Source organism: Somniosus microcephalus, chromosome 12 (genome assembly GCF_052327205.1).
Source record: "Somniosus microcephalus isolate GS21.2 chromosome 12, FLI_Smic_1.0, whole genome shotgun sequence".
In the NCBI taxonomy this organism is placed as follows: Eukaryota; Metazoa; Chordata; class Chondrichthyes; order Squaliformes; family Somniosidae; genus Somniosus; species Somniosus microcephalus.
Genome location: NC_140998.1, coordinates 158,604,359 through 158,631,124, shown reverse-complemented (window position 1 = coordinate 158,631,124; position 26,766 = coordinate 158,604,359). Strand labels below are relative to the sequence as shown.

At 44.2% G+C, this 26,766-nt stretch overlaps 1 protein-coding gene across 1 annotated transcript in view; it reads left to right on the top strand.

Annotated features, from left to right (window-relative positions):
* The window catches only part of LOC147109624 (uncharacterized), a 103,579-nt gene extending 78,338 nt beyond the window's left edge, over nucleotides 1-25,241 (top strand). Inside the window, exons 13-21 of the mRNA XM_086003698.1 lie at nucleotides 4,029-4,124; nucleotides 10,153-10,192; nucleotides 11,479-11,559; nucleotides 15,358-15,458; nucleotides 16,945-17,013; nucleotides 19,243-19,352; nucleotides 20,884-21,002; nucleotides 21,589-21,711; nucleotides 23,327-25,241. Of these exons, the coding sequence (XP_085859824.1) occupies nucleotides 4,029-4,124; nucleotides 10,153-10,192; nucleotides 11,479-11,559; nucleotides 15,358-15,458; nucleotides 16,945-17,013; nucleotides 19,243-19,352; nucleotides 20,884-21,002; nucleotides 21,589-21,711; nucleotides 23,327-23,465 (878 nt within the window). The 3' untranslated portion in view covers nucleotides 23,466-25,241. The remainder of the gene's footprint in view (nucleotides 1-4,028; nucleotides 4,125-10,152; nucleotides 10,193-11,478; nucleotides 11,560-15,357; nucleotides 15,459-16,944; nucleotides 17,014-19,242; nucleotides 19,353-20,883; nucleotides 21,003-21,588; nucleotides 21,712-23,326) is intronic.
* Nucleotides 25,242-26,766: the final 1,525 nt, after the last annotated feature.

Genomic DNA, 26,766 nt, shown 5'->3' with positions numbered 1-26,766 from the left:
AGCAGAGAGGCGACGCGAACGAAGTATAGAAGTTAGTAAACATAATAAAAAGAGGGATGAGATTAATCAGGAACAGAATAAACAACAAAAAGTTAAACAAATCAGGGTTGGCAGGGTCCACAAAATTTATCTGGAAACAGAAATACCCAAGCCCAGGTTCACACTCGTCCACAGACTAATTGGACAACTAGCAATCCCTGGGGAAATCAAAGTGGCCCAAACGAAGAGTTTGGACAAAATCCAAATTGTTCAGCATGACGTTACTTCGAGCCTACCCCAGACATTGCCCAGGAACAACAGGCTGTGGTACAATTGCCTGCAGTATCATTAAATTCTAAAGAAGAGCCATTTATAAATTTAAATATGAATGGAACACAAGTTCCATTTTTTGGTAGACACTGGAGCAACTAATTCGGTCTTGACTAAACAATATGCAGTAGGAGCATCTTGTACCAATCAGAGTGTCAAGTGTGTAGGACTTTCAGGAACAACCCAGACTATGGTATGGCCAACTCCATTGGATGTACAGATGAAAGACTTTCATGAACAGCATGCATTCTTATTATCTGAAGACGTTCCCATCAACTTATTAGGAAGAGATTTGTTGTGTAAAATGAAAGCAGTGATATCATGTATGGAAAAAGGACTGAAGGTATATGTTCCAACTGACAGATGTGGGATGTACCCATTGCAGGTCCACAATTCTCCTATTTTGTATTGTTGAACTAATCATGATGACAACCTCAGTAAACAATTACTGATGGCTGTGGGAGCATTGCAGTATGCCACAAGATCAGTATCAGAATACCAGAAGCAGTTTAATTTGGGACATTGGCATGATAAATTGCATTGTATAGCCTATTATGACAAAACGGGAGAAGATCTAGAAGTGGCAATTAATTACAAGCCCTTTCTGCATCAGAAATATTCACTTAAAATCCGAAGAATTTTAATTGGGCAAGAAGGAATAGCGTCACCAATCTTGTTGACCCAAACAGCATGGGAATTATTCAGGGTAAAAGACTCTAAGCCACACTGTACACTAGCAGTGGCGCATGAATTCAAACCTTCTGATCTAGGACAGATGGTCCTACGCCTATCAAAAGCTGCAGTTCAACAGGAGTGGAGAATAAGTCAGGGTTGGTTCAAGACCTAAGAGCAGTTAACGAGTCTGTTCTCCCTGCCTACCCGGTGGTCCCAAACCCAGCCACCATTCTGACCAGTATACCTCCTAATTCAAGGTATTATATGGTCATTGATCTCTGCTCCGCCTTCTTCAGCATTCCTATTCACCAAGATTCCCAGTTCCTGTTTGCCTTCACGTTCAAAGGAACCCGATACACATGGACCAGGCTGCCACAAGGCTATACAGAAAGCTGAACTCTCTTTTCGCAGTGCCTCAAACATGATTTACAGAACATTGTCTTAACCGATGGGTTAACCCTCATACAGTAAGTAGACGACCTGCTAATTGCATCACCTACCCAAGAGGCATTGTGAATCAGTGACTCAGCTTATCACTAAGCCTCGTATAGACATTGTAGAAACTCCTCTGGAGAATAGCGATTTTATATTTTATGTGGATGGATCAGCCCTCAGACGAAAAGGGCTCGCCAAAAAGTGCATATGCCATTTCCGATGATCATTCAATTATCCAAGTATGCTGACTACCATCTTTCTTTTCAGCACAACAAGCAGAACTGTTTGCCGTTACAAGAGCATGTATTTTAGCTACAGGAAAATCAGTGAATATTTATATTGACTCTCGGTATGCATTTGGAGTCACTCATAATTATGGTCAAATTTGGAAACTTAGAGGATTCCTGACTTCATCAGGATCTACAGTTAAAAATGCTGAACAAATTGATAACCTTTTAAAGGCTCTCCAGTGTCCTACAAAAATTGCTGTTATTAAATGCAAAGCATATACAGGCAATCAAGACCAGGCTTCTTTGGGCAATGATAGGGCGGATCGAGCAGCTAAGGCTGCTGCTCTTTCTGATACAGGGTCACAAGTGTCTGTATATGTTCTTAGAAATCAAGATCCAGACAATCCCCCACCCACAATTGATGAGGTTTTGGCCTATCAATTACAGGCCAGTCCGGACGAAGTGTTAGCTTGGGTGAATAACAGGACAACCGGACTATCGCCACAAGAGATTGTTATGGGACGACCCCTAAGACTGCCATTTTCAGCGTCGCTTACGGTTAAGCAAATGGACATCCATAAAATGGATGAGAACATGTTAAACTATTGTATTGCATTAACTAGATGTATTTCCAGCTTTCACCAGCAGGTAAAAGAGGCGCAAACGGAACCAGTGGAAGGAAGGTGCCATAACTTGGAACCAGGAGATAACGTATACGTAAAGGTCTTCAAAAGAGAGAACGGACTACAACCACACTTTGAAGGGCCATACCAAGTACTCCTGACAACGAACACAGCTGTTTAAAAACAAGGAAAGACCGACTTGGATACACGCATCCCATTGTAAGAAGGCACCAGATGGGGACATTTATATTAAAAAAAAAGGGACTTGAAACGATGACATTATTGTTTACGCTGTATGTAATCATCGAGATGGTATGCGTAAGCTGTCAGAGAGATAACGAAGAACCCCGAAAGAAACGAGGACCGACAAAAGGGACTGAGAGAATTAATGTGGGCTATATTGTCCTAGGTAGGACAAAATGGGGGAATGTAGAAGTGCATCAGCATAGAAATATATATCCACACATATTAGTATAAAATAAGCACACATACTCTCTTATATTAAAATGGAGTCTGGAACTGTTTCAACAGCCCAAAATGGCTTCACACAGTATAACATAAGGGGAAACGGGCAGGCCCATATTAGGAAGCGGTTTAAGGAAGAGGATGTGACTCCTTTGTAGCTTGCAGGCTAAGCAGTTCCAGTAAACAAGATAAGCCTAGTAGAACAAAAGCATGATAACCGAAGGACATTTACTGTAAACATTCATATGAATGTCCAGAACCAAAGTGAGAGACAAACCGTCTCCATTGTATAAAATTAATTAACTTTATCTAACGGTATTCCTGCATCATGACTTTTGATTATCTATGGGCTAACCTTATCTTAAGACACCGAGGCTCTGCTGACCCTTTAGTCATCTTCTTGTTGACCTTAAACATTTCTTACTCATCTCTTCCTTAATGCTATTTAGTTGTGTCTCAATACCATACCATGTGATAAACGGTTTTGATCTTTGTGTATAAAAAGAGGTGTTTTTGTCCATGTATTCGGAGAAGTCACGATAGCCTTTGCCTATGTGAAGCTCCCCTTGCTAGCAAGTAATTAAATAAAGTCTGCCTTTGACAATCACTTTGTTTCACAGAGTCTTATTGAACAGTCGAAACTTCGACAGTTTACGACAACTGGATCCTCCCCCTCCCACTCCAAGTTTCTCTCCAGCCCACCTCTTTGGATGTGGCTCCCGTAGCCTGGGTGTCCTGCAGCAAAATGAGCATAAAACTACAAGATTTTGTTACTGGAAAATGCTTGCAGATTGTGTTGTTGCCAGTACAGTAGTGGGCAGAGTTAGACAAACAGGGACGTTTTTATCAAAATCTGGTAGTTTTATGTTCCTTTGGCTGCAGGACAGCCAGGCTATGGAAGCCAGCAATCATCTGTTTATTCCCCTTGCCATAAGCAAGCCTTCATATAAAGCATTGTATTTAATAAAATTAAGTATGCTATTGGAAAAGAGCATTTGGCCCAGGGAGCCAAAAGTCCGTGTACAATTGTGAACTGTCCCTGATTTTTAACCTTTGGATGATGAATAATCGCAATTGGAAAAACTTGTTCCAAGATGATGAAGCTCAGCTTTTTCTTGACCCCTGAACATAATCCAGCAAAATGCCCGCCCATTCTCGGAGAGTCCTCTTACTGGCGATTGATGGCTAAATATGTATCTTGAAATATTTCTGCACTTAATATTTATGATATAACTTGCTGTTTCACAATGGGAACTGTGAAAATGAATGATGTGTCTTGTCTTGAATGCAGCAAATTTGGATCATCTGGAAGAGTGCAGTGTGGATGTCATTGATAGCGATGAGAGTCTGACGCAGCTGGAGCAGACTGTGGCCAACAGACACGAGGGTAAGAAACTGCACGGCAAAAGTGGCGGGCCTGAAGGAAGTTTCCCAGAAATCCTCATGGTTAGCTGGTTATCTAAAATAATTACAACATTTGTGTGGGTAGTTCTGATTTTAATATTTGGAAACTGGCATTAAAAACGGAAGTGTGGCGTGGGTACAAATCACAAACACTTCAGGTCTAGCAAGTTTAAACAGACCCTGTAGTAGCAGGAGTCGAAATATGTGTCTGTTTTGATCACTTGAATTTCATTCTTTTGGGAAGCCAGTCTAACATGGTTTCAAGCAGCTTTTGGCTAAATTTGTATTTTTAATTTAGTTGCACTTTTTTTAAACCCAAAATGTTTCTTAATTGGTTGAAATACTCTTAATACTTGTCTGACACAATTAAGTTTTATGCTGTGTGGAGTTGAAGGGGTAATTTTAATCTGACCTCTCTGTCCGTGTGTGTGTGTCTCTCTCTCTCTGTCTGCCTCTCTCTCGCTCTGTCTCTTTTCCTTCATCGACCTACAGTTTTTTCCCTTGGGGACTTGGTGGCCAGCTGCACTCGAACACATCTAAAACCTGGGTTTGAATGGAGTAGAGACTGATGGAAATTAAGTCTCTTCATTGGTTGAAAGCGAGCCACAACAAAATTCATAATTGCTGGTCCACAGCACACAAATAAACTGCTCCTAATGCAGCATTAAATTGGGGCCCTAAGTCAGATGCTGCAAGGACGTGAGGTAGGAAGCAAAAAGTTTACTGATGTGATTGGAGATGCTTTTGAGACTGGTGTGGCGGAGCCACCAAAGGACTCGGATCGTTTGTATATAATTCCTTTTAACAACATGTTAGCTACAGCCTGAGTCTGTATCTTTATTTATGCTGTTTAACTGTACAGAGCGTGGTTACTTTAACAGCGCGGCTAAAACGTGATGACGTCACGCCGTTCATCACGTCATTCCCCACTGGCGGGAAAACGTGATGACGTCATGACGTCAACCACGGGACTGCAGGGGCAGTCCTCGTGGAGCCTCCAGAGAGAGCAGACCTACATTCGATGTTATCCTGCAGTTTCTTGTTAAAGCCTGTTTGTTTCATTAAAGTTCGTTTTGTTTGATCGCCTGAGTAGAACTCAGTCTTTTAGTCAGGAACCCACATTCCTACATTGGTGACCCCGACTTTCGTGAACGGTTTTCGCGGAAGATCTTCAGCATGGACACGAACGCCGTGACTCTGAAACTGCCACAGTTCTGGGAGCAACAACCAGCCACATGGTTTATCCAGGCTGAAGCCCAGTTCGCCATCAGGAACATCGTCGCGGATCAGACCCGTTATTACTACGTGGTCTCCGCCCTCGATAGCGCCACTGCCTCGCGGATCGTCAGCCTCCTCGGTAGTCCTCCTACTGACCGCAAGTATGATACGTTAAAGGCATGATTGCTACAAGTCTTCGGGCTCTCGAAGTCACAACGCACTCGCCAGCTCCTCGCTATGCCCGGCCTCGGGGACCCAAACCGTCCAAGCTCATGAGCCAAATGCTCACGCTCTTGGGTGCTGAACCGGAATGCTTCCTCTTCCGGGAGCTATTCCTCTGCCAACTGCCGGAGCAGGTGCAGGCTGCCCTAGCCAGGTCCGAGATCACAGACTGCGCCGAGCTTGATGCCGAAGCACATAAGATTTTCACAGTAACCCAGCAGTGCTGCACGGCCACGAGGCGCCCATCCCCCACAGGCGCGGCTCCAGCTCCTCTTGCTGTGGGCTGGTGCACCTACCACGCCCGTTTTGGCGCAAAAGCACGACGCTGCTGCTCTCCCTGCAGCTTTTCGCCCCCAAAAAAAGACAAAGCTCCTGCAGCGTTCCTGGCGAAGGAGGACCAGGTCTAACGGGCGCTCTGCGGCTGCGATGGCCATCGGATCTACGGGGAAACTTCTTTACATCACCGATACCCTATCGGGTCGATGTTTCCTTTGTGACATCGGGGCGCAGTGTAGCATCCTACCTGCGTCGAATCTCGATATGCAAGCTGGGAACCACAGCTTTTCCCTCGTGGTGGCTAATGGCGCAGCCATTCGAACTTTCTGAAAGCAGCGGTCCAAGTCTGTTTCGGCGGTCAGCGCTTCCATTGGGAATTCGTCACGGCCACAGTCTCGCAGGCCATCCTGGGGTGGATTTTCTGTGTGCCAACGGCCTCTTCGCCGATGTCCAGCACCGCCGGTTGATCAACACGGCCACCTTCCACTCGATTCCGTGCCACCACGGTACCACCGTGGCGCGCTCTATCGCCTGCGCGTTCCCTTCTCCGGATGACTTCACTCGGCTCCTCAGAGTTCCCGGAGCTGACAAGGCCCACTTTCTCCTCTTCGGCCACGAAGCATGGTGTTGCACATCATATCACCACTACTGGCTCTCCGGTTTATGCACGGGCCAGAAGGCTTGAACCTGGCAAGCTCGCGGCTGTGAAAGCGGAGTTCGACACGATGGAGCGGCTGCGGATTATTCGCCGGTCGAATAGTCCCTGGTCTTCGCCTCTCCACATTGTTCCGAAACCGGGCGGCCATGCGGTGACTACCGACGCCTGAACGACGCCACTACTCCTGATCGATACCTGATCCCGCATATTCAGGATTTCTCGGCCCATTTGGCGGGAAATTCTATCTTTTCTAAAGTCGACCTCGTCCGGGGGTATCACCAGGTTCCCGTGCACCCGCAAGATGTCCCGAAAACCGCAGTCATCACCCCTTTCGGCCTTTTTGAGTTCCTGCGGATGCCGTTTGGTTTGAAGAACGCGGCACAGGCTTTCCAGCGCTTAATGGACTCCGTGCTCCGAGACCTAAACTTCATCTTCGTCTACCTTGACGACATTCTCATCGCCAGCGCTAGCAAGGAAGAGCACATCTGCCATTTGCGTACCCTCTTTACACGCCTCAGCCAGCACGGTTTGATCATCAACCCGGCCAAGTGCTAGTTCGGCCTGCAGCGGATCGATTTCTTGGGACACCGCATAACATCAGACAGCGCCGTCCCCTTACTGACGAAGGTGGAAGCTGTTACCTCTTTCCCGCGCCCGCCAGCCGTCGAGGCCCTGCAAGAGTTCCTGGGGATGGTCAATTTCTATCACTGATTCGTCCCTAAGGCGGCTCAGCTAATGCAGCCTTTGTACGGGGCCCTCGAGGGCCAGTCCGGTAAGGATCCAATCAGCTGGACGGCCGAGATGGACCAGGCGTTCGTCAACACCAAGAGCGCTTTGGCCAACGCAACCATGCTGGCGCACCCACTTCCAGGTGCCACCATCGCCTTTACCACAGACGCGTCAGACTACGCCATCGGAGCAGTGGGTGAACGGCACGTGGCAACCGCTGCCGTGTTTTAGCCGTCAACTACGGAAAAATGAAAGACAATACAGCACCTTCGATCGAGAGTTGCTGGCCCTTTTTCTAGCCATTTGCCATTTCCGGTTCTTATTAGAAGGACGTCCCTTCTCGGCTTTTGTCGACCACAAGCCTCTAACGTTCGCCATGGCCAAGACCGCCGAACCGTGGTCAGCTCGTCAACAACGTCACCTGACGTTTATTTCTGAATTCACCACGGACATTCAACATGTGTCTGGTAAAGACAACCTGGTGGCGGATTGCCTCTCCCGCGCGACAGTCCATGCGGTTCACCTGGGGATTGACTACGCCCTCATGGCTGCGGATCAGGCCTCGGACCCAGAGGTCCAATCATACAGAACCGTCCCTTCTAGTTTCCAAGGGACCGACGTCAGTTTCCAGGCCGCAGGCACCACGCTCCTTTGCAACGTCTCCATGGGCGTTCCCCGACCTATCATGCCAGTCGCATGGCGCCGGAAGGTGTTTGACGCCATACACGGGTTGTCGCACCCTGGTATGAAGGCTTCACAACGGCTAATGTCGGCGAAGTTTGTCTGGAAGGGTATGCACCTCGATGCCCGTGACTGGGCCAACACCTGCGTGGTCTGCTTGAAGGCCAAGGTCCAGCGTCATGTAAAAGCTCCAGTGGCTACGTTTGCTGTTCCGGAGCGTCGTTTCGACCACGTGCATGTGGACCTTGTGGGGCCACTTCCGCCTTCTCATGGTTATACGCATCTCCTCACCATGGTGGACCGCACCACTAGGTGGCCAGAGGCAATTCCTTTGGTTTCCACCACTTCGTCAGAGGTCGCTAGAGCTTTCATCTCCTGTTGGGTTGCTCGTTTCGGGGTACCGGCAGACATCTCTTCCGATCGTGGGCCACAGTTTTCCTCTGAGCTCTGGAACGCTGTAGCTCAGGGGCTCGGCACCAAACTTCATCGCACCACCGCCTATTATCCACAGGCGAACGGCCTTTGCGAGCGATTCCACAGGTCGCTTAAAGCCGCCCTACAGGCCAGTCTTCAAGGTGCGGGATGGGTGGACAGACTCCCATGGGTCCTTTTGGGTCTTCGTACGGTGCCCAAAGAAGACCTGCAATCGTCCTCGGCCGAACTCGTTTATGGCCAGCCGCTCCGAGTACCAGGGGATTTCCTCCCTTCTCCCATGGAGCCATGGTCCGCCTCCCAGCAACTCGTCAGCCACCAGGAAGCGGCCAGATGCTTCGCTCCGGTGCCTACATCAAATCACGGCCTACAGAGCTCCCATGTGCCAGCGGAGATGAAGAACGCCGAGTACGTATTTATCCGCCACGACGCTCACCGGGATCCGCTCAAGCCCCCTTACGCTGGTCCTTTCCGCGTCATCGAATCAGGAGACAAATCCTTTTCGGTCGACATCGGAGGAAAGCCGGATCACATTTCGGTGGACCGGTTGAAGCCAGCTCACCTGGACCTGGGCCGCCCAGTCGTCGTCGCTCAACCGCCAAAACGTGGCCGACCGCCTGCAGCCGCCGTGCCAGATCAACCACAGCTGCCCGCCAGCTCAACCACAACCGCCCGCCAGCTCGACCACCGTCCATCAGCTTCCTCTGCAGGGTTACCGAAGTCGCTCGGACAGACTTGTCAGGCCTCCTCAACGTCTCACTTTTGCTGTTAAAAACAATTCTGGGGGGGCGCATGTGGTGGAGCCACCAAAGGACTCGGATCGTTTGTATATAATTCCTTTAACAACATGTTAGCTACAGCCTGAGTCTGTATCTTTATTTATGCTGTTTAACTGTACAGAGTGTGGTTACTTTAAAAGCGCGGCTAAAACGTGATGACGTCACGCCGTTCATCACGTGATTCCCCACTGGTGGGAAAACGTGATGACGTCATGACGTCGGCCACGGGACTGCAGGGGCAGTCCTCGTGGAGCCTCCAGAGAGAGCAGACCTACATTCGATGTTATCCTGCAGTTTCTTGTTAAAGCCTGTTTGTTTCATTAATGTTCGTTTTGTTTGATTGCCTGAGTAGAACTCAGTCTTTTAGTTAGGAACCCACGTTCCTACACTGGATTTAAAGGCATGTTGTTGGGCTAGAGTAGAGGGAGCTGTACCCCCTGCTGTATTGTATCTAGTCTTGGTGTGCTTGGTGCTGACAGTGGGTACCCAAAGGAGTTTTATTCCCAAGCATTGGCTTCCTTCACATTTCGGTACAGAAAATGTTTTTCACTTGTTTTAACTGTGTTCAGTGTGAACGTCTTACTCTTGCACAGCTTCTAGAGAAACACGAGTAGTCTTGTGTGTGCAGAGTTGTTTTCAGTTTGTGTTCAGAGTGCATTTTATTGCTTTGTAAACCGCACTGTGATAAATCTTTTTGGTCTTGGGCAATTCTAGAACTGTGAAAACAGCTAACCGAGTCAATCAGGAAAAGTTATCCTTGTGCCTGGATTTGTAAATGATCAGAATGAATGGAAGTTTCACATTTTTATCTAGATTTAGCTGTGCCTTTTTTGTCACTGTCTCTTCCAGATTTATACTCTGGTGGCCATGGACTCTTATTACCACAGTAATAATTTTGGCTTGACAGCCCCCAGGAATAAAAATGCAAAAAACCGGCATGTTAACTTTACATAACGCAAATGTTATAATTCTCAACACTGCTCTGTATAACTTTGTGTTGTCCCTTTTTTCTGCAGAGCTGACGAAGCTTCAGGCAGAACACTGTGACGTGGAAAGGTATTTATTTTTTCATTAACAGTTGTTGATTTGTATTTTCTCTCTCTCTTTTGGTGCAATATGTTGAGCTTCTGTTGTCCCAGCAGAATGTTCCATAGTTCAGTTCTCAGGAACTGACATGAGTGAGGCTATATTTCCCAATGTTTCTATAGCTGAATCTTTAATTATGTCTACACATTTTGTATGTTCAATGTGTATATTTGATCATTTTACGGAGATATAAAGTGACTGATTTTCAACTTCAGATGTAAATCTGTTGTAATTTTCCTTGCACTGTTTTAGGATCCGCTTGAATCTCAAGTGCTAATAGCGCTTAAATTTTCAGTTTAACCTCATCTACATAATTATTCACAATTCTAGGTGCAAATTCCGGTAGGTCTAGGAATGATAGCACTGGTAGGAGAGGAAATTTATGTGTAAGTCATATTTAGAGGATGAGGCAATCGAAGGAGAGTGTAACAAAGAAGGGGACAAAAATTAGAAAGCTTTTGGTGAGCATTATAAGATATCTTAACCCATCAGCAGCCTTTACCAAGGCTGAAGGAGCAGGGAACTAAGTGGCAGGCCAGCATGAAGAGAAAGGGACCCCTAGATGCAGGGATGCATCTGCAGAAAAATGATCGGGTATCCCAGCACCTCGTTTCCTCTTTCTTAAATGCTGAAGTTGAGATGGTGCATGAGATGCTTGCAAGGAAGATTTTTCTTGTGCTACTCCACAGCACCATTCCATAGGTCAGCACTGCAGCATGCCCACAAGAGAATGCAGGCAGGTTCTCGGCCACAACTGACTGTTATCGTCCCTACACATGTACAAGCGCCATGCTGCACTGTCGTCATAGTTGTATTTGCAGAAGACGACACAATGCGGCATCTGCCTCTCTGCTGACCCTGAGAAGACAGGTTACTTAGTCATTCCCAGGTAAACTTGCCAGAGATCACAGATATGGTTGGTGGGATCTTGGCTAGTGTAACCAAAGGGTGATGCTGACTATTGATCACCCTGGCCTGCCTTCTTTCATGTAGCATGACATGTTGACCTAGAAATTAGTCTCGGACGGTATCTATTCGGCCGCCCATTAGATATCCAGCATGCTCATGGGCACCCTTCCCTGCCCCATTCTGCATAGGCCAGTGAAGGTGTGCCCACCATGTAAAGGTAGCACTCTTTCACCCGAGCTGCCCAGCAGCCCTCCAACTCAGTTTATCTAATATTTCAGCTAATTTTCATCCTATGTACTTTTCATTTTCCTCGTGTTTTATTTAAACCATTTTTTTTTCTTCCTCAGTCAACTCGCCAAAGTTCTTGCTGAAAAAGCACTACAGGAAAAAGCTGCCAAGTTGTGGGATCTTAAAGAAGAATTCCAGGAGTGAGTATTGAAACACACGCACCTCATTCACTTTTTAGTAGCTGATGTTCATGCAACAGGCTTGAAATGTATTGTGTACACCGAAGGGTGTGGGGCTTGAGGCGGAGAGTTGCAAATCTCTGCTGTGCTGCCAGAGGGCGATGCAGGGTGGCAGTTTCCTCCCTGATAGAAAACCTCCTCTGGCTGTGGGGCAGAGACCTGGAGCAGCTCTTCTCCTTGTCATCTTGGTACAGAAGGGGAGAATCAACTTGCAGAAAGTTTTCAAATGAGGTATGGGGGTCTTTGAGTCAATGCCTGAGTTCTGGAAGACTGTGCTTAAAGGGAAAGAATCACTCTAGATAAGTACTGCTGTTACATGTGTAGTCCCCACCACTTGTCCATGTTTAAAATGGCCAGTCACTTATATCAGCCAGAAAGCAATAATCATTATCTATTTGCATCAATGTCAATTTCAAAGTTGCCAGTTATAGTGTCTTAAGTGCTCAATTGATTTCGGGCAGAAACATCTGTGCTTACTCACTAATTCACACCTCATTATGGTTTCTTTTTCTTTAAATCCACATCCATAGCCAGTCCTTTCTTCTAGTTTGGCATACTTTGGAGTGTTGCACTCTGATATTTTTGCCTAATTCACATTCCCGCAGGTTTTACACTACCAGTCGTTGGCACTGAAAAGGCCATAGCTTTTTTTCCTGCAAGAGTCTTTCTAATTTCTGTTCCTCCAGCCTTCATTAGCTTTGTTGCGATGTGGAAAGAATTGTATTGTACAAATGGCGACCCCTGATGTAGTATAATGGCCGGTAAAAGCTTCTTGAAAGTTTCTTTTCTTTTTCTTTTTCTCCCTGTAACAAACCGCCCGCATCTCCTTGATTTCCAGCCCCTTCAGTGGGAGCAGATCAGATGTCAGCGAAAAGCCTTTGCGTCTGCGTGACCGGATATGTCCGGATTAAAAATGGAAATGTCAACTTTGCAAGAAGAACAAACTAACAGATGTGGAAAGAACATGTGACGCAAAACCAACATCTGTCTTCTTGCAAAGTTAACATTTCCACTTTTTTTTATCACCTTGATTACTTGCATAAGCCCAGTTAATGCAGAAATCACCCTTGGTTCACGACAGGCAAATTCTACACCTTCCTCTGCTGGCACCAGACTTTATTGTCAAAGAGCCAGTCTGGTTGCTCTTGCGTTTTGTTCCTTTGTTTGTAAAATTTGGATTCCTGTTGAATTGATATTTAGTTTATCCTGCATAAGGTGGAACTTCTGTTCGATATGTAGGAAACATTTATATTTCTGGTCCTAAAAGATGTGAATGGGTGGCGTGTTACACTGACACGCCAAGCTAACACTAACCATCCGTGTTTTTTTTTAAAAAGTAAAAATATTTCTGTTGATTTGCAAAAAAAAGTGCAAGATTAATTCTGCGACTAATATCAGATAAAATCAAGAAGCCTTTCAGCCAAACTCTTACAATGAAAGTAAACATGTTATTAATGACAGCAATATAATTATCTCCAAGATTCAAAAAGGATGTGCAGTTTAAACATAACTCTCCTTAATCCCCATGGTGTGCTCCTTTCAATAGTGATGCCTGTCATGAATCTTACCATCATGTAGAAATGACTCATGAGGTAACACTGGGCGGCCAGCTGGTGGCGCCGTCCAAGGAAAGTATAAATACTCGGGCGTGGGCCCAGCTTGCTCAGGACGTTTTTGTAACCAGGAACTAGTGATGTAACTAGAACTCATGATTGTGAAACAGTTGATTAAAGCCTTGTTTTATACTCCAACCATGTGCTTAGTAGTCTTCTTACGTCAATTCCCTCTTCTGTTTTGTATCAAAAGGCTTTCTCTTTAGAAATGAATACAATGCAGCAATAGTCACTAGTGTCATCTGGCAATGATTCTGTACAAACAGGGAATGGGATCCTCGCGCTAAAACAAATGGCTGTGTTTTCGTCCTATTTGCCGTTCAGTTGGCTGTAGTTCCCAATCACTGGGTTAATTTCACTCTCTAACCTGGGATACATGTTGCAGTTTTACAAACAAGGTTATGCTTCATAATTTAAAAAAAGACCTTTCATGAAAGCGTCTGAGGGATGTATGTACCTATTTAAACAATTAATCTCAGTGCGTCGGATGTTTCAGTCTAGTTTCGATACAGTCCGCACATGTTTTCAGACAACGAAAATGGGGCTTGTTACAGAGAGAGAGGAAAATAAATTTTCTTCAGATGTTCTATTGGTGATTGCATTTGCACGAACGTGCCTGCGAAAAGCAGTGGGGGGACTGTACGTCCCATTCTTTGTTTTTGCTAGTAGTTATTTGGCAGAAAGGCCCATTCTGTTGTGATTGATCTCGTAAACCACCAAAGATCGATCCCTGGTCTGTGTGGTGTAAGTACTGAAGGAGACCCCTCTTTCCCTGGCAGTATGTCCAGTCTATAGCAGCTCCCAGCAATGGTTGCTATCAGGAATCTGGAGAAGGATATAAATGGAGAACACTTTTGCTAGTTTTCTGCTGGTCATTATTGCAATTGCTGGGAGTTCTCCTAGTAAGAATTATTAATGATGGTACTTAACCAGTGGAGTTGCACTCTTTCAAGGTGGCACTTTATTCCACACTAGAATTTTATTATTCATTATAATATGACCGACTTATTTTCCTTAACACAGAATCTGACCTGATTCTCTTTCAGACCTGTTAAAATCTGTACAGGAATTATTCTCTTGACCACTGATTCAGTGAAATTATTCCAAGCTAGTGAATTATTTTTGTCCCTGGGCTATCTTTTACATTATAATGGAAGAGACAGAGACTGGGAGGTGGCAGTGAGGTGTTTCCTGAGAGTAGCCCTAGGAGGCATGGTCCGATGGCTGTGAGTAAATGCTCTAAGCTGTGTGGTACTGAGCCATTCAGACTAGGAAAGTCCCAGGTTCAATTCTCAGTCTGTGCTCAGTTAATTGATCTGGACCAGAGCACCAGTGAGGCACTATAATTGTTCTTGGTGCCTTGGCTAAGGAGGGAAAAGTCAGCCAGGAATCACATTCCTGACCACTGGCCAAGAGTATGTTTGTATGGATTTTGGGCAAAAGCAGGATCTGGCTAAGTTCTCCTGTGATGTCGCTCTCCGTCAAAGAGCCTGCTGCCACTCTGCCCAGCATTGCATGTAAAGAATGGATGAGATGTTGGAAGACCAATGGCATCAATGGAACCATACTCTGTCAAAAACTAGGTCAATAGTGGACAAATGGGAAGGAGGAAAGCAAATCATTGATCTGAAGCACAGGGATCTATATATTATATTTATTTTATGGTAGTTACCAAAAGAGGGAATCCATAGTAGTGCAACAGACCACCATCTGCATAGATGGAGGTTAATATATACAGGGAGAAATTGTTGGTAACAAAATTGAATTTTGTAATTATTCTTGCCAAAATGTTCCAATATAGGGGGCTAATTAACCTGGGAAAGAAGAAAATCTGAAAAATATATATGTACAGTATTACAGTAATGATTGAAAGATAAACTGGATATTCTTGCACTAATCCGAGTTTCCGTGCAAACATTTCATCACATTTTCTAATGTCTTGGATTTTTTTTTCAGCCAGTAACAGGAGACTGCAGAAGACTTTATTTATTTCAAATTTATCTTAAACTGCCTGCAGTCTTGCACATCTGAATGTCTGTTCTCTTATTGCTCCAATACTGCTCCTCTAAAAGGGGTTTATTTAAAACTCGGAATGTTTAATATTTGTTCTCGTAGTCTTATATGTTAATGTATTTTCTCTTCTCAGGCTGTTGGAGTGGACATTGTTCCTCTGCCAGGATGATCAGGCTGTTTACAGATTCCTGTACGAGTCCCTAGAGCTCACCTTGAAGTTTGGAGAGCCTGAGTGTAAGCATGTTATTTAATTACATGGAAGTACAAAGATATAAATCCATTAGTCTTTTACCAGTGCAATAGTAATTACTGAGATACAATTTTAACGTAAGCCATTATGATTTAGTGTGTTGGGTATGCTCCTGTGTGACTGTCTGCATTAATTGCCTCAGATTAGTACCACCAGTTGCAGACTTGTAACTACCAGTCCCTCACCCTTGTGTTATGCAAGACTCAACCCAAGTTTGGAAAATCAAGTGCTATAATCGTACTGCAGGTGTGTGTCTCGCAGTTACATCAAGTTACATAGAGTCTACAGCACAGAAAAAAACAGGCCGTTCGGCCTAACTGGTCTATGCTGGCATTGATGCTATACACGAGCCTCCTCCCACCCCTCTTAATCTTAATCTAACCCTATCAGCATATCCTTCTATTTCTTTCTCACTCGAGCTTATCTAGCTTCCCCTTCAATGCATTGTTCAAGTGGACTTGTGTGAAAACTCACATACCAACCATTGTGCTCCACTGAGGTCCTACTGACAATACTTGACTCTTGATCCTAAATGCATAAAGTAGTATAGCTGTACCTTTTGGTTTGTTCTGTTGTCAGCTTAACTCAATTGGTAGCAATCTCCCCTACAGGTCAGAAGGTTGTGGGTTTGAGCTTTATGCCAGGACTCCAGTGCAAGGGACTGCTACCTTGTCGGAGGTCCCGTCATTTGGATGAAATGTGAAACCGAGCTCCTATCTGCCTGTTGTCAAATCTGTGTCATGGGAAATGGTAGTGGGCTAAAGAACCTTATTCTTCTGAATCTATCTAATTTCTTCTATTATTTTTATGTTTTAGTAGAGCTAGTCAGAGCAGAGCTTATGTAATCAATCCTCTGTCCAGCGATGGGTCCTCCAGTGATATGAATTAGAGAGCAGTGTACTCCTCTTCATTAATGATTTTACTAATGAGAACATGATCTCACTGAGACTAATCGATACAAAACATTTGTTCTCCCTTCCCCCCACACCCTGGTTTACTTCAGCCAGCAGTACAAAGCTGTAAACAATAGCGGATTTGAAAATGTCAAAACTGAGCTTGATAATTTTTTGTTCGATAAGGGTTACGGAACACCAGTGGTGAATGGAGTTAAGATACAGATCAGCCAAGGTCTAATTGAATGGCGGAACAGGCTCGAGAGGCTGAATAGCTAACTACTGTTCTTGTGTACCAATTGAGGGTGCGAGCTCCGATTTTCCTTCTTACCTGCCCCCCACCGTCTCCAAATGTAATGCCAGGCCACGCTGATGGCTGTACTATCGGTAGTGTAGTCCCACTTCCAGGGGTGCACTTCAAAGGCAAAGGAGAAGATACAATGCAGCCCCGTTGTTTCAATTATAATTTTCAGTGGGTTATTTAATAAAGTTACTATTCTAAACTATTTCTGTTTTTATTTTAAGACCTGTTTTCCCCAAACTACTTTATTGACTTTTGTTTTGTTTTTAAATGCAGGTGCTGGTCTCTCTCCTGGTGAGAAGTGCAGGAGAATCCTTGACATTAAACTTGTATCTGAGTTGGACGGTGAGTTAAAAGATTGTGCAGTTGGACCTTTAAATGAGCATCCCAAAGATTTTCTGCTTTGAATTTCTATAAAATGACCAGTTTAAAACTAAATTTAGTTTGTGCCTTGGCCCCAATCTCCACTTAAAGCAATTCCAAGTTTTATTATCCTAGAAAAAATAATCATTAGTTTGCCATGGATGGCTAGTTTGTCCTGGCAACTTGGTGTGGCTTGAGGCAAAAGACTGATGGTTACTGAAAAAACAGGAATGTTCGCGGTTAGAATGGAAAGGGATGTGATGCACTGGAATGCTGTCATCAGTTGAAAGTTCTGCTTAAATTGGATATGGCTGCAGGATTAATTGTAGGAATCCAATGCAGTTGGTTTTAAAACCAATAATTGAAGTTATTTGGAACTATTATATGTGCTTTTTGATGCAATGGACAGATTTTGCAGTTAAGGAAAGAGAAGGCTGAGGGGTGACCTGATAGATGTCTTAAAGATTATGAAAGGGTTTGATAGGTTGGACGTGAGAAAATGTTTCCACTTGTGGGGGAAGATCAAAACTGGGGGCCATAAATATAAGATCATTAATAAATCCAATAGGGAATTCAGTAGAAACATCTTTACCAAGTGATTGGTGAGAATGTGAGACTCGTTACCACAGGGTGTAGTTGAGACGAATAACATAGATGCATTTAAGGGGAAGCTAGATAAACAGCTGAGGGAGAGAGGAATAGAAGGATATGCTGAGAGGGTTAAACGAGGAGTGGGAGGAGGCTCGTGTGGAGCATAAACATTGTATAGACCAGTTGGTCCAAATGTCCTGTTTCTGTGCTGTACATTATATATAATTAAAACATCAAAGCGCACAGAAACAGCTCATGGATGGCAACCTCCAGCACACATTCATGTAATACTAGCTGCTCAAGCAATCTTTAAATTATTACAAAGCAGCATTCAGACGTTTAGTGGTAACCTGGTTTTGCTTATAGCCTGTATACTTCAGGGAAAAAATCTCAACAAGTAAGTTAATTCAATTCATAAATTTTATCAAGTTCTTTGTGCTGTTAATCCTGGTTTGAAAACGAAACAGTGGGCCTGAATTTGCGATCGGATGCTTCCAATCATCGAATTTTCTAAGCATTTACCTGGTGGTCCAGGAGATACGGAGGCTTGCGATCCTGGGCCTCTCCTGGTAGAAATGCGTAGAGGCCCGCGTATCCCAGGGGCGCATGTGGTTCGCAAGCGCCCCTGGAATCACGTGGGCCGGCCCAACCAAAGAAAGAAGGGAATCCCCATTCATACTTTTGACAGGTCCGTACGTACGGAACTGTCTAAGTATGAATGGCGATGACTTAAAATACAGGAAACTTTGTGTTATCCGGAGGCTAAATGTCCGGCAAGCTCGAGCCACCGGCAAAAATCAGGAGCCGTTTTGTTAGGTTTTTTTTCTTCTCGTGGCTTTTTTTTTTCAACAGTCAGGCTCTGCAAAGTCTCTGTAGCTTAGCAACAGCTTCAGAGAGACGCTTCCAAGGCACGGCCGACTGTTTAGAAGCTGTTGCTAAGCAACAGTGTTTGTTGTCAGGTACGGAGATGAAAAGCTCCGTATGCTTCAACATTAACGCTGGTGTGTCCGGCAGTTTTGAGGGAACGGCAACAGCTCGGTCCCGTCGGTGCCGGATAGCACAAAGTTTCCTGTACATGAACACATGAAATAATTTTTTTTTAAACATTGCATATATAAAATTAATTAAATATTTTAACCTTTTATTTGGGGGGGGTGGAATTATATGTTTTAACGGGGCTAAAAATAAACTTCCCTTATTGGACAGGGATTTTAATGTATAAGTGAATGATAACATTTCATTTTTTAAACTCTTATGCTGGTAAAAGCAGGCCTTACGTCTGCTTTTACCAGGCGTAAGAATTCCACAGCCTTTCAGCAGACGGAAGTTGGACAAATAGCGCAACTCTCCACCCACAGGCCCTTTTCCCGGGGATGCGGAGGAGCTGTCGAAGATTCTTGACAGATCGCAGGTGCCGGGTTTTAGCGCATGCGTTTTACATGCCTAAACCTAGCACTTGCGCGGCCCCTACGGGCGTGTGCGCACCTCGTATGCACCCATAGGGGTCGCAAAATATGGCCTTATATTTCCAGTCGGATCTGCATGAAAAGTGTTCCTCTGTATAACGCACTGATTGCTATTCAAAAACACTCATTTTTAGTTTATTGATTTATTTTTCAGAGGAAGAAGCACCTTCACACTCTAAGCTTGTTCATGAGTTGATTATGACGTACTGGAAGAGTCGAGGCAGTTGGCATAGCATAGACCCAAATGAATGGCAGCTCCCTATGGTACGGATACAAGATCTGACTGGAGTGTATTGCACTATCATCCCTTTTATCATTTAATCACTCCTGCCCTCCACCCTATCACATATCTTCCTCTTTGTTCTTTCCTCTTCTGCTCCCACTTCTTTTCCCTGCCTCTGTACTTATAAACTGTTTAATCTCTAACTTCTTCCAGTTCTGATGAAGGGTCATTGACCTGAAACGTTAACTGTTTCTCTCTTCACAGATGCTGCCTGACCTGCTGAGTATCTCCAGCATTTTCAGTTTTTAATTTCAGATTCCAGTATCTGCAGTATTTTGCTTTTTTTGTTCTGTAGTTTATCAGCGGCTTAGTGGCACTGCCATCACTACAGCTTCCTTTTTTGAGGGGGAGGAAGCAAGTAGGTAGAATTCTTTGAAAAAACAGAAAGTGGAGCAATCTGTTACCTGTAACCCCAAAGGGTCAGTAGTTGAAATTGTAGTCTGGTCTGACTTTCATACTTGGCCTCCCCTCATTGGATGAGTTTTACCAGTTCTTGGGCAGAGTTCTTGTCAGAGCACTCTGCTGTTGGTTTGCAATTTATCAGAGGAGAAGGAAAGCCTTTTGCAATCAGCATGTTGCTGTGGAAGTGTACCTGGTGTCAGCTGACCAGGGCAACATGTTGGCAGCTATAGTGAAGTCTGTGACTGAACTGTCCCAACTTTTCAGATGGGGGGAGGGGGTGAGCACAGTGAGAGACTGCAGAGAAGGGTCTACGAGAGTACATATGTATTTTGATGAATTGACATGTTTCAGTAGTTTTCAAATATTTCCACTGGCTGTTTCATATCCAAGAGCGTAAGTTTAATATTCACCAAAAGAACAAAGAGTGGTTAAGAGACTTTTTTCATGCAGAAGGTATTTAGAACCTGGAATACTCTAACAGACAGTGGTAGAAAATGAATCTATAATAAGTTTATCTATAATAATTATCTATAATAATTATCTATAAGGGAGGTAAATAAATAGGTAATGGTTTTTTTTAAGGGTGTGGAGAAAGGATAGCGGAATAGGACAAGTGGATAGCTTTTTCAGACAGTCGGCACAGGCATGATGGGCCAAATGGTCTCCTCCAGTGTTATAACATTGTGATTCAGAAATGTCCCAAACCCTGATATAGCTGTTAATTGCTGAACCTTCAACTTGGTTTCTTGGTTAAACAAAAATCTTGTGTTGTAAACAGCAATTTAGGTGTAAAGTGTTCGTAAACCAATTTGATCAAGGACAGATTACCTCTTTCGTAAGTTTCATTTTGGCTATATTCTAGAAAACCTTAACCAGTAGGACGGAGTCTGAAGTGTGTCTGATTCACCGTATAACATACAGGGTGAAAACTATAATCTGTAGTGTGGCTGTTGGATTACTGATCTGTCTTCAGCTTTCTGTGCTTTAATACAGTTCACAGCCCAGGGCTCCTGAGTTTTTCCAGCCCTGTAAGAGATGAAGCACTCTGGAAAGGCTTGAGCAGTCCTTTCTGGTTTGGGTTACATTCTGCTTCTCTCTTTGCCTTTCTAGCTTTTACTTGACGTCTCGCTAGTGGTGAGTCCATGTCGGTTGCTTGGTGATGAACTGGAATATTTGCTGAACTGGGGATCAAAATTTGACCTTCTGAAGACTGAGATTCAGCACACCGAGTAAGTGTAGCGGTTACAGACTGCTTGGAATTATCTAGTAGTGGAATCATTGGGGGAGGGGGAGGTGGGAATGGAAGAGTCCAGATTTTGAAGCCTCTAACTTTTCTCTATCTCCCACTCCCTTTCCAAAGTGATTGGGCATTGTATTTATATCTGCCCCTCTAGAATTTAATGTGATTTAACTTTGTGTCCACGTGTGATCCCAGTCTGTCTGTGACATTATACATGGGTAAATGTCTGTGTTCCCAGGTCATGCTTAGACTTGTGCACCATATACTCCTAAATCTTGCCCCCCCCCTCCTCGACTGAAGTGACTGACCGACTGCACAGAGCAAAAACCGTATTCAAAAGAAAAATTGGGGCTAGGAGTAACATTTGAAAGCTTGACAGGAAATTGGCAACACAAAGTTTTGTGTATTAACTCAGGTTCCCATTTGCCTCCTTAAATACAGAAATCATCCCTAAATGTGGATTCACTGTTAAGGGGTCAGTCACAATCCTGTGTAATGATTTGAATTTGTGTTGTCTTTGCTGTATTCAGATTGGTCTCACTCCGTAATTGTTGCTTTTCCTTTGCCTTTCGCAGCGTGAAGTATCTTTTCTCAAGTTATGATGCACTGTCGAAGTTTGAACTTACATTTCATCTAAAGCCAGGCTATCCATGGCTCCCTCTACAGTTCACATTTAACTCTTGGTTTGGAAACATCAGGTGGGTCCACGAACTCTAGAAAATGTCTAACATTCCTGGCCCTGCTTTGGCAGAGCTCTCGGAACGGAACTAATAACCCCAGGGCGGGAACGCGGCCTTGGAGGAAGGTTGCACACCCTTTCCACAGGACCCGGGGGAAAGCATCAATATTCTTGGTGCACAAGGCCCGAAGAATTCTTTATCCAGCTCAGCATGGAATACAGTTCCACAGGTACTGACACCCAAGGAACAATCCAATGAAGAGTCTTGATGGTGGGTTTTGGCTGCCTATTTAACCATATGGGGCATCACAGCAAAGCCTGGTCCTGTCCTCGCTCAACATCAACACATGCGCACTTCATGCTGGGGTAATTTCCAGGCAGGAGCAGGGCCCTGACTTTTTTTTCCTTTCCCCCTTAAACCCTCCACTCCCTTTCACAATGCCCGACTCCGATGGGACTTGTAGTACCACTTACCATAGACTGGGGATCAAACCTGGACTGTGCGGCTTAGCTAGATAAAATCATTGCGCTATCGGGATTGCCCCAACTAGCCATTATTCAATGACGGAGAGACTTGGCAGGCTACATAAAGATGGAAGACTTTATTGCTGAGTACAATTCTAACCACACCCAGCATATGTATATTTCACACTTTACAGCCTGAGGTCACTTTAAAAAATGCTCAGGAGTGGGAATCCTGACTGATTTCACCCATTTTGTAGCCCAGCTATGTTTGGGCTGTTTTATAGTACCTGTACCATTGTTCTGACTGGGGATCAAACATAGGATCTTCTGGGATGTGTGGCTTAGTGTTACATGTCATGCCTTTATCTTCTAGGCCATTGTCATACAGACCATAAAAGGTTCCACATATCAAGTTAGCTGATCTTACCCAGAGTAACAGATCAGCCAAGGTTCTCTAACGTGGTCACTACCCAGCATCTCCTGCTGGAAAGTGCACTTGAGGACAGAGTTAGGCTTTGTGGTGATGCCTCCTGTGATTAATTAGCCTTCCAGCATTCACTGTCCAGTCTCTCAAACAAAGAATGACCAATTTGGTTGAGGTACTGCAGGGTGGCTGGAAACTGTGGAACTGTACTGCAGCAGAGTTATCACCTGCAGGAGAGAAGGAGACGAAGGGAAATCATGAGCAAGCAGTAATTTTGCAAGTGTTGGTTTCTGCAGTTCCTGTGACCCGTTCTGTAAATGCTGATGTTTAATTAAAGGAAAAACAACTTCTTAATAAAGGTCTGTAACTATTAAAAGTATAATACAATATTTCATGTGAATAACCTCTTAATCAAAAACTACATATAAAATAGTTCTATTCAAGAAAAAAATAAAGAACTTGCATTTATACAGGACTTCGACGTTCCAAAGCATTTTACAGCCAATGAAGTACTTTTGAAGTGCAGTCACTAATGTAATGTAGGAAACACGGCAGCCAAAATACGCACAGCAAGCTCCCACAAGCAGCAATATGATAATGACCAGATCATCTGTTTTAAGTAATAAAATAGTTCTATTAGAGAACTTATTATAGTTGCGAAGTTACTGACAGTAAAAGTTCACATTTCATGCTGCTGGTAAATTAATATTAAGGAATAATGTTTTAACCTTTTTTTTAATTGTAGCGATGAACATATTAATGAAGTCCTGCTGACCGTAAAACCAGGACACAAATACCTGACCAGGATCGTGAAGAGTCTCTTCCTGACGCTGCTCATCATACCAGGAGCGAACAGATTCAGGCTACGGCATGCATCTCCCTAACCAGGATAGGAAAGAATGAGCATTCAGCCATCTTTCTCAAATCGAGAACAACTTCTAATTATCATTCCTGTCTAAACTATTAGGCCTTTCGATGAGCTTTGTATAATAAGACAACAATGGATGGGAACTGGAAGTTGCAGTGAGTTAGCACCCAGTCCTTTCACCTCAGTGGGAGCGGGGGGAGACTGCATTTGAATACAGCTCAGACTGAAAAGATGAAAGTCTCCCTTCTTTGGCTGCAAGGAGTCTATGTAAATTGGGCAATTCCTAGTGGCCCTGGGTCAACAGAACAAAATCTGCCTACAGAGTTGGCCATCTTGTTCTAAGGCTGTAACGATGGCTTCAGTAACACTGGTGATGAGGTGCTTTTCTGGGGTTGGGGATTAAGTATGTTGGGGGTATTTTTCCCTGGTACACTGGTATAAATAACAGTTTTATGATGTTACATGCAGCACAGAAGGCGGCTTCTCCCATTGTCAGTACAGAGTACAAGGACACGTACCCCAGCACTTGCTTCTTTCACCTCGACTAGCACAAAATATAGTTTCTCTGTCTTTACAAGTGTGTAAAGTGTTGGTATCTGTCTTTATGTTTATCTTTTCTATTATAATTAAAGAATTTATATATCAGCCACTGATCCTGATACTTGTATTTTTAAATTCATCTCATAATGCAGTCACTGTTGTTATGTAGGTAGACACTGAGATAAACGACCACATAATCTGTACTTTATGGAGTTGGTTCAGTGATCAATGTTGCCCAGCGCACCGGCGGAAATCCTTTGTTCTTCCTCAAATAGTATCATGACATCTTTTCTATCCACTTGAACAGGCAGACTGGGCCCCAGTTTAATGTCTCATCCAGTGACAATGCAGCACTGCACCCAAGTGTCTGCCACAATTATGTGCTCAAGTTCTGGAATGACGCTTGAACCCACAACCTTCTGACTCTGAGCTGAGGCTGCTGCCAAATGAGTGAAACTGGAACTGGCATATGAACCCTTAAGTGAAAGGCAAAACGGATGGTCAGATCGATTTTCAAGAGATAATTTGAGTGATGTCATTGATTCCTCTTGTTGTATTATTGATGGCTGATGCTGACTTTTGCTTGGCTTTTTACATATCTCCTTGGTGGTACTTAATTCTTAGTTTTCACACCTGTCTGCTCATTGTTCATTGGTAAGTTCCATATCCGTTCCGTTGTGACCGTTTTTTAATAAATGATATTTAAGCCAAGAATGACACAATGGCACGTGTGAAGATCATGTGCTAGATGCAAGGTTTTTATATGCAAAGATCTAGATGAATGCTGCCATTATTAATATAACTATCAGGAAAAACTGAACAGGCTGGTGCTCTTTTCTGTCGTAAAGAGAAGGCTGAGGGGTGACCTGATAGTTCTTCAAAATTATGAAGGGCTTTGATAGGGTAGATGTGTAGAAGATCTTTCCACTTGTGGGAGAGTCCAAAACTAGGGGTCATAAATATGATGGTCACTAATAAACCCAATAAGGAATTCTGGATAAATGACTTAGTTGATTAGAATGTGGCACTCGCTACCACATGGACCAGTTGAGGCGAATAACATAGATGTATTTCAGGGGATGCTAGATAAGTAAATGAGGGAGAAAGGAATAGAAGAATATGCTATAGGGTCAGATAAAGTAGAGTGGGATGAAGCTCATGTGGAGCATAAACACCAGCTGAATGGTCTGTTTCTGTGCTGTACATTCTATGTAAAACATTGTATAAATATTAATAACAGCACTTAATTCTTTATTCCTGCATTCCTAATTATTTGTTACAAACTCCCTCTTTAAATCAAGGTAACTTTGTTGCTCCTCACTCGGGTTTTTATTCGTTCCTGCGATGTGGGAGTCACTGGCAAGGCCAGCGTTTATTGCCCATTCCTAATTGCCCTTGAGAAGGTGGTGGTGAGCTGCCGCCTTGATCCGCTGCAGTCCATGAGGTGAAGGTACTCCCATAATGCTGTTAGGGAGGGAGTTCCAGGATTTTGACCCAGCGATGATGAAGGAATGACTATTTCCAAGTCCGGATGGTGTGTGACTTGGAGGGGTACTTAGCGGTAATGCTGTTCCCATGTGCCTGCTGCCCTTGTCCTTCCAGGTGGTAGAGGTAGTGGGTTTGGGAGGTACTGTCGAAGAAGCCTTGGAGAGTTGCTGCAGTGCATCAGCCATGGTATGCTGGTGGTGGAGGGAGTGAATGTTTAAGATGGTGGATGGGGTGCCAATCAAGCAGGGGCTGCCTTGGCCTGGATGATGTCAAGCTTCTTGAGTGATTGTTGGAGCTGCACTCGTCCAGGCAAGTGAAGAGTATTCCATCACACTCCTGACTTGTGCCTTGTAGTTGGTGGAAAGGCTTTGGGGAGCCAGTCTCTCGCAGCTTGAGTGACTCTAGTTTAGTTCTTTACATATTATTTACGACTTTGCAAATAAAAAGAAAGCTTGATCACTCTTCTGGTAACAGCATGTATAGTCGGGGATCGATACTGTTCTCTGCAGCTGTGAAAGTGTGTCCCGAAGACTGTTGCCTGCCCAGTGCCAGGGTTAAGGATATCTCCTCATGGCTGGAGAAGAACTTGGGAGAGGGAGGATCCAATTGTCGTGGTCCATGTAGGAACCAACGACATAGGTGGAACTAAGAATGAGTTTCTGCTGAGGGAGTTTGAGGGGCTAGGGTCTAAATTAATGAGCAGAACCACAAGGGTAATAATCTCTGGATTACTACCTGAGCCATGTGCAAATTGGCATAGCGTCAAGCAGATCAGAGAGTTAAATGTGTGGCTCAGAGTGGTGTGGGAAAAAGGGGTTTCAATTCATGGGGCACTGGCACCAGTACTGGGGAAAGAGGGAGCTGTTCCGTTGGGAAGGGTTGCACTTAAACCGGGCTGGGACCAGTGTCCTGGCGAATCGAATAACTGGGGCTGTAGATAGGGCTTTAACTAAAAAATGGGGGGAGGGAGGGGTCAGGTGGGGGGAAATTTAGAAATCTAAAGAGAAAGGTCAAGGCAATAGAGCAGTATTGCGATTTGGGTAAAAATAAGCAGAGTGACGGGAAGGGATAGAGAGTTTAACGGTAGTGCAGCAGAGAATAAGATCAAGGTAGGGAATAATGGTAAAAAATTTAAAGGAAATGCTCTTTATCTGAATGCATGAAGCATTCGTAACAAGATAGATGAACTAGTGGCACAAATAGAGACGTGGTTGCAATGTGGCCAAGGTTGGGAACTAAATGTTCCAGGGTACTTGACGTTTTGAAAAGTCAGGTAGAATGGAAAAGGA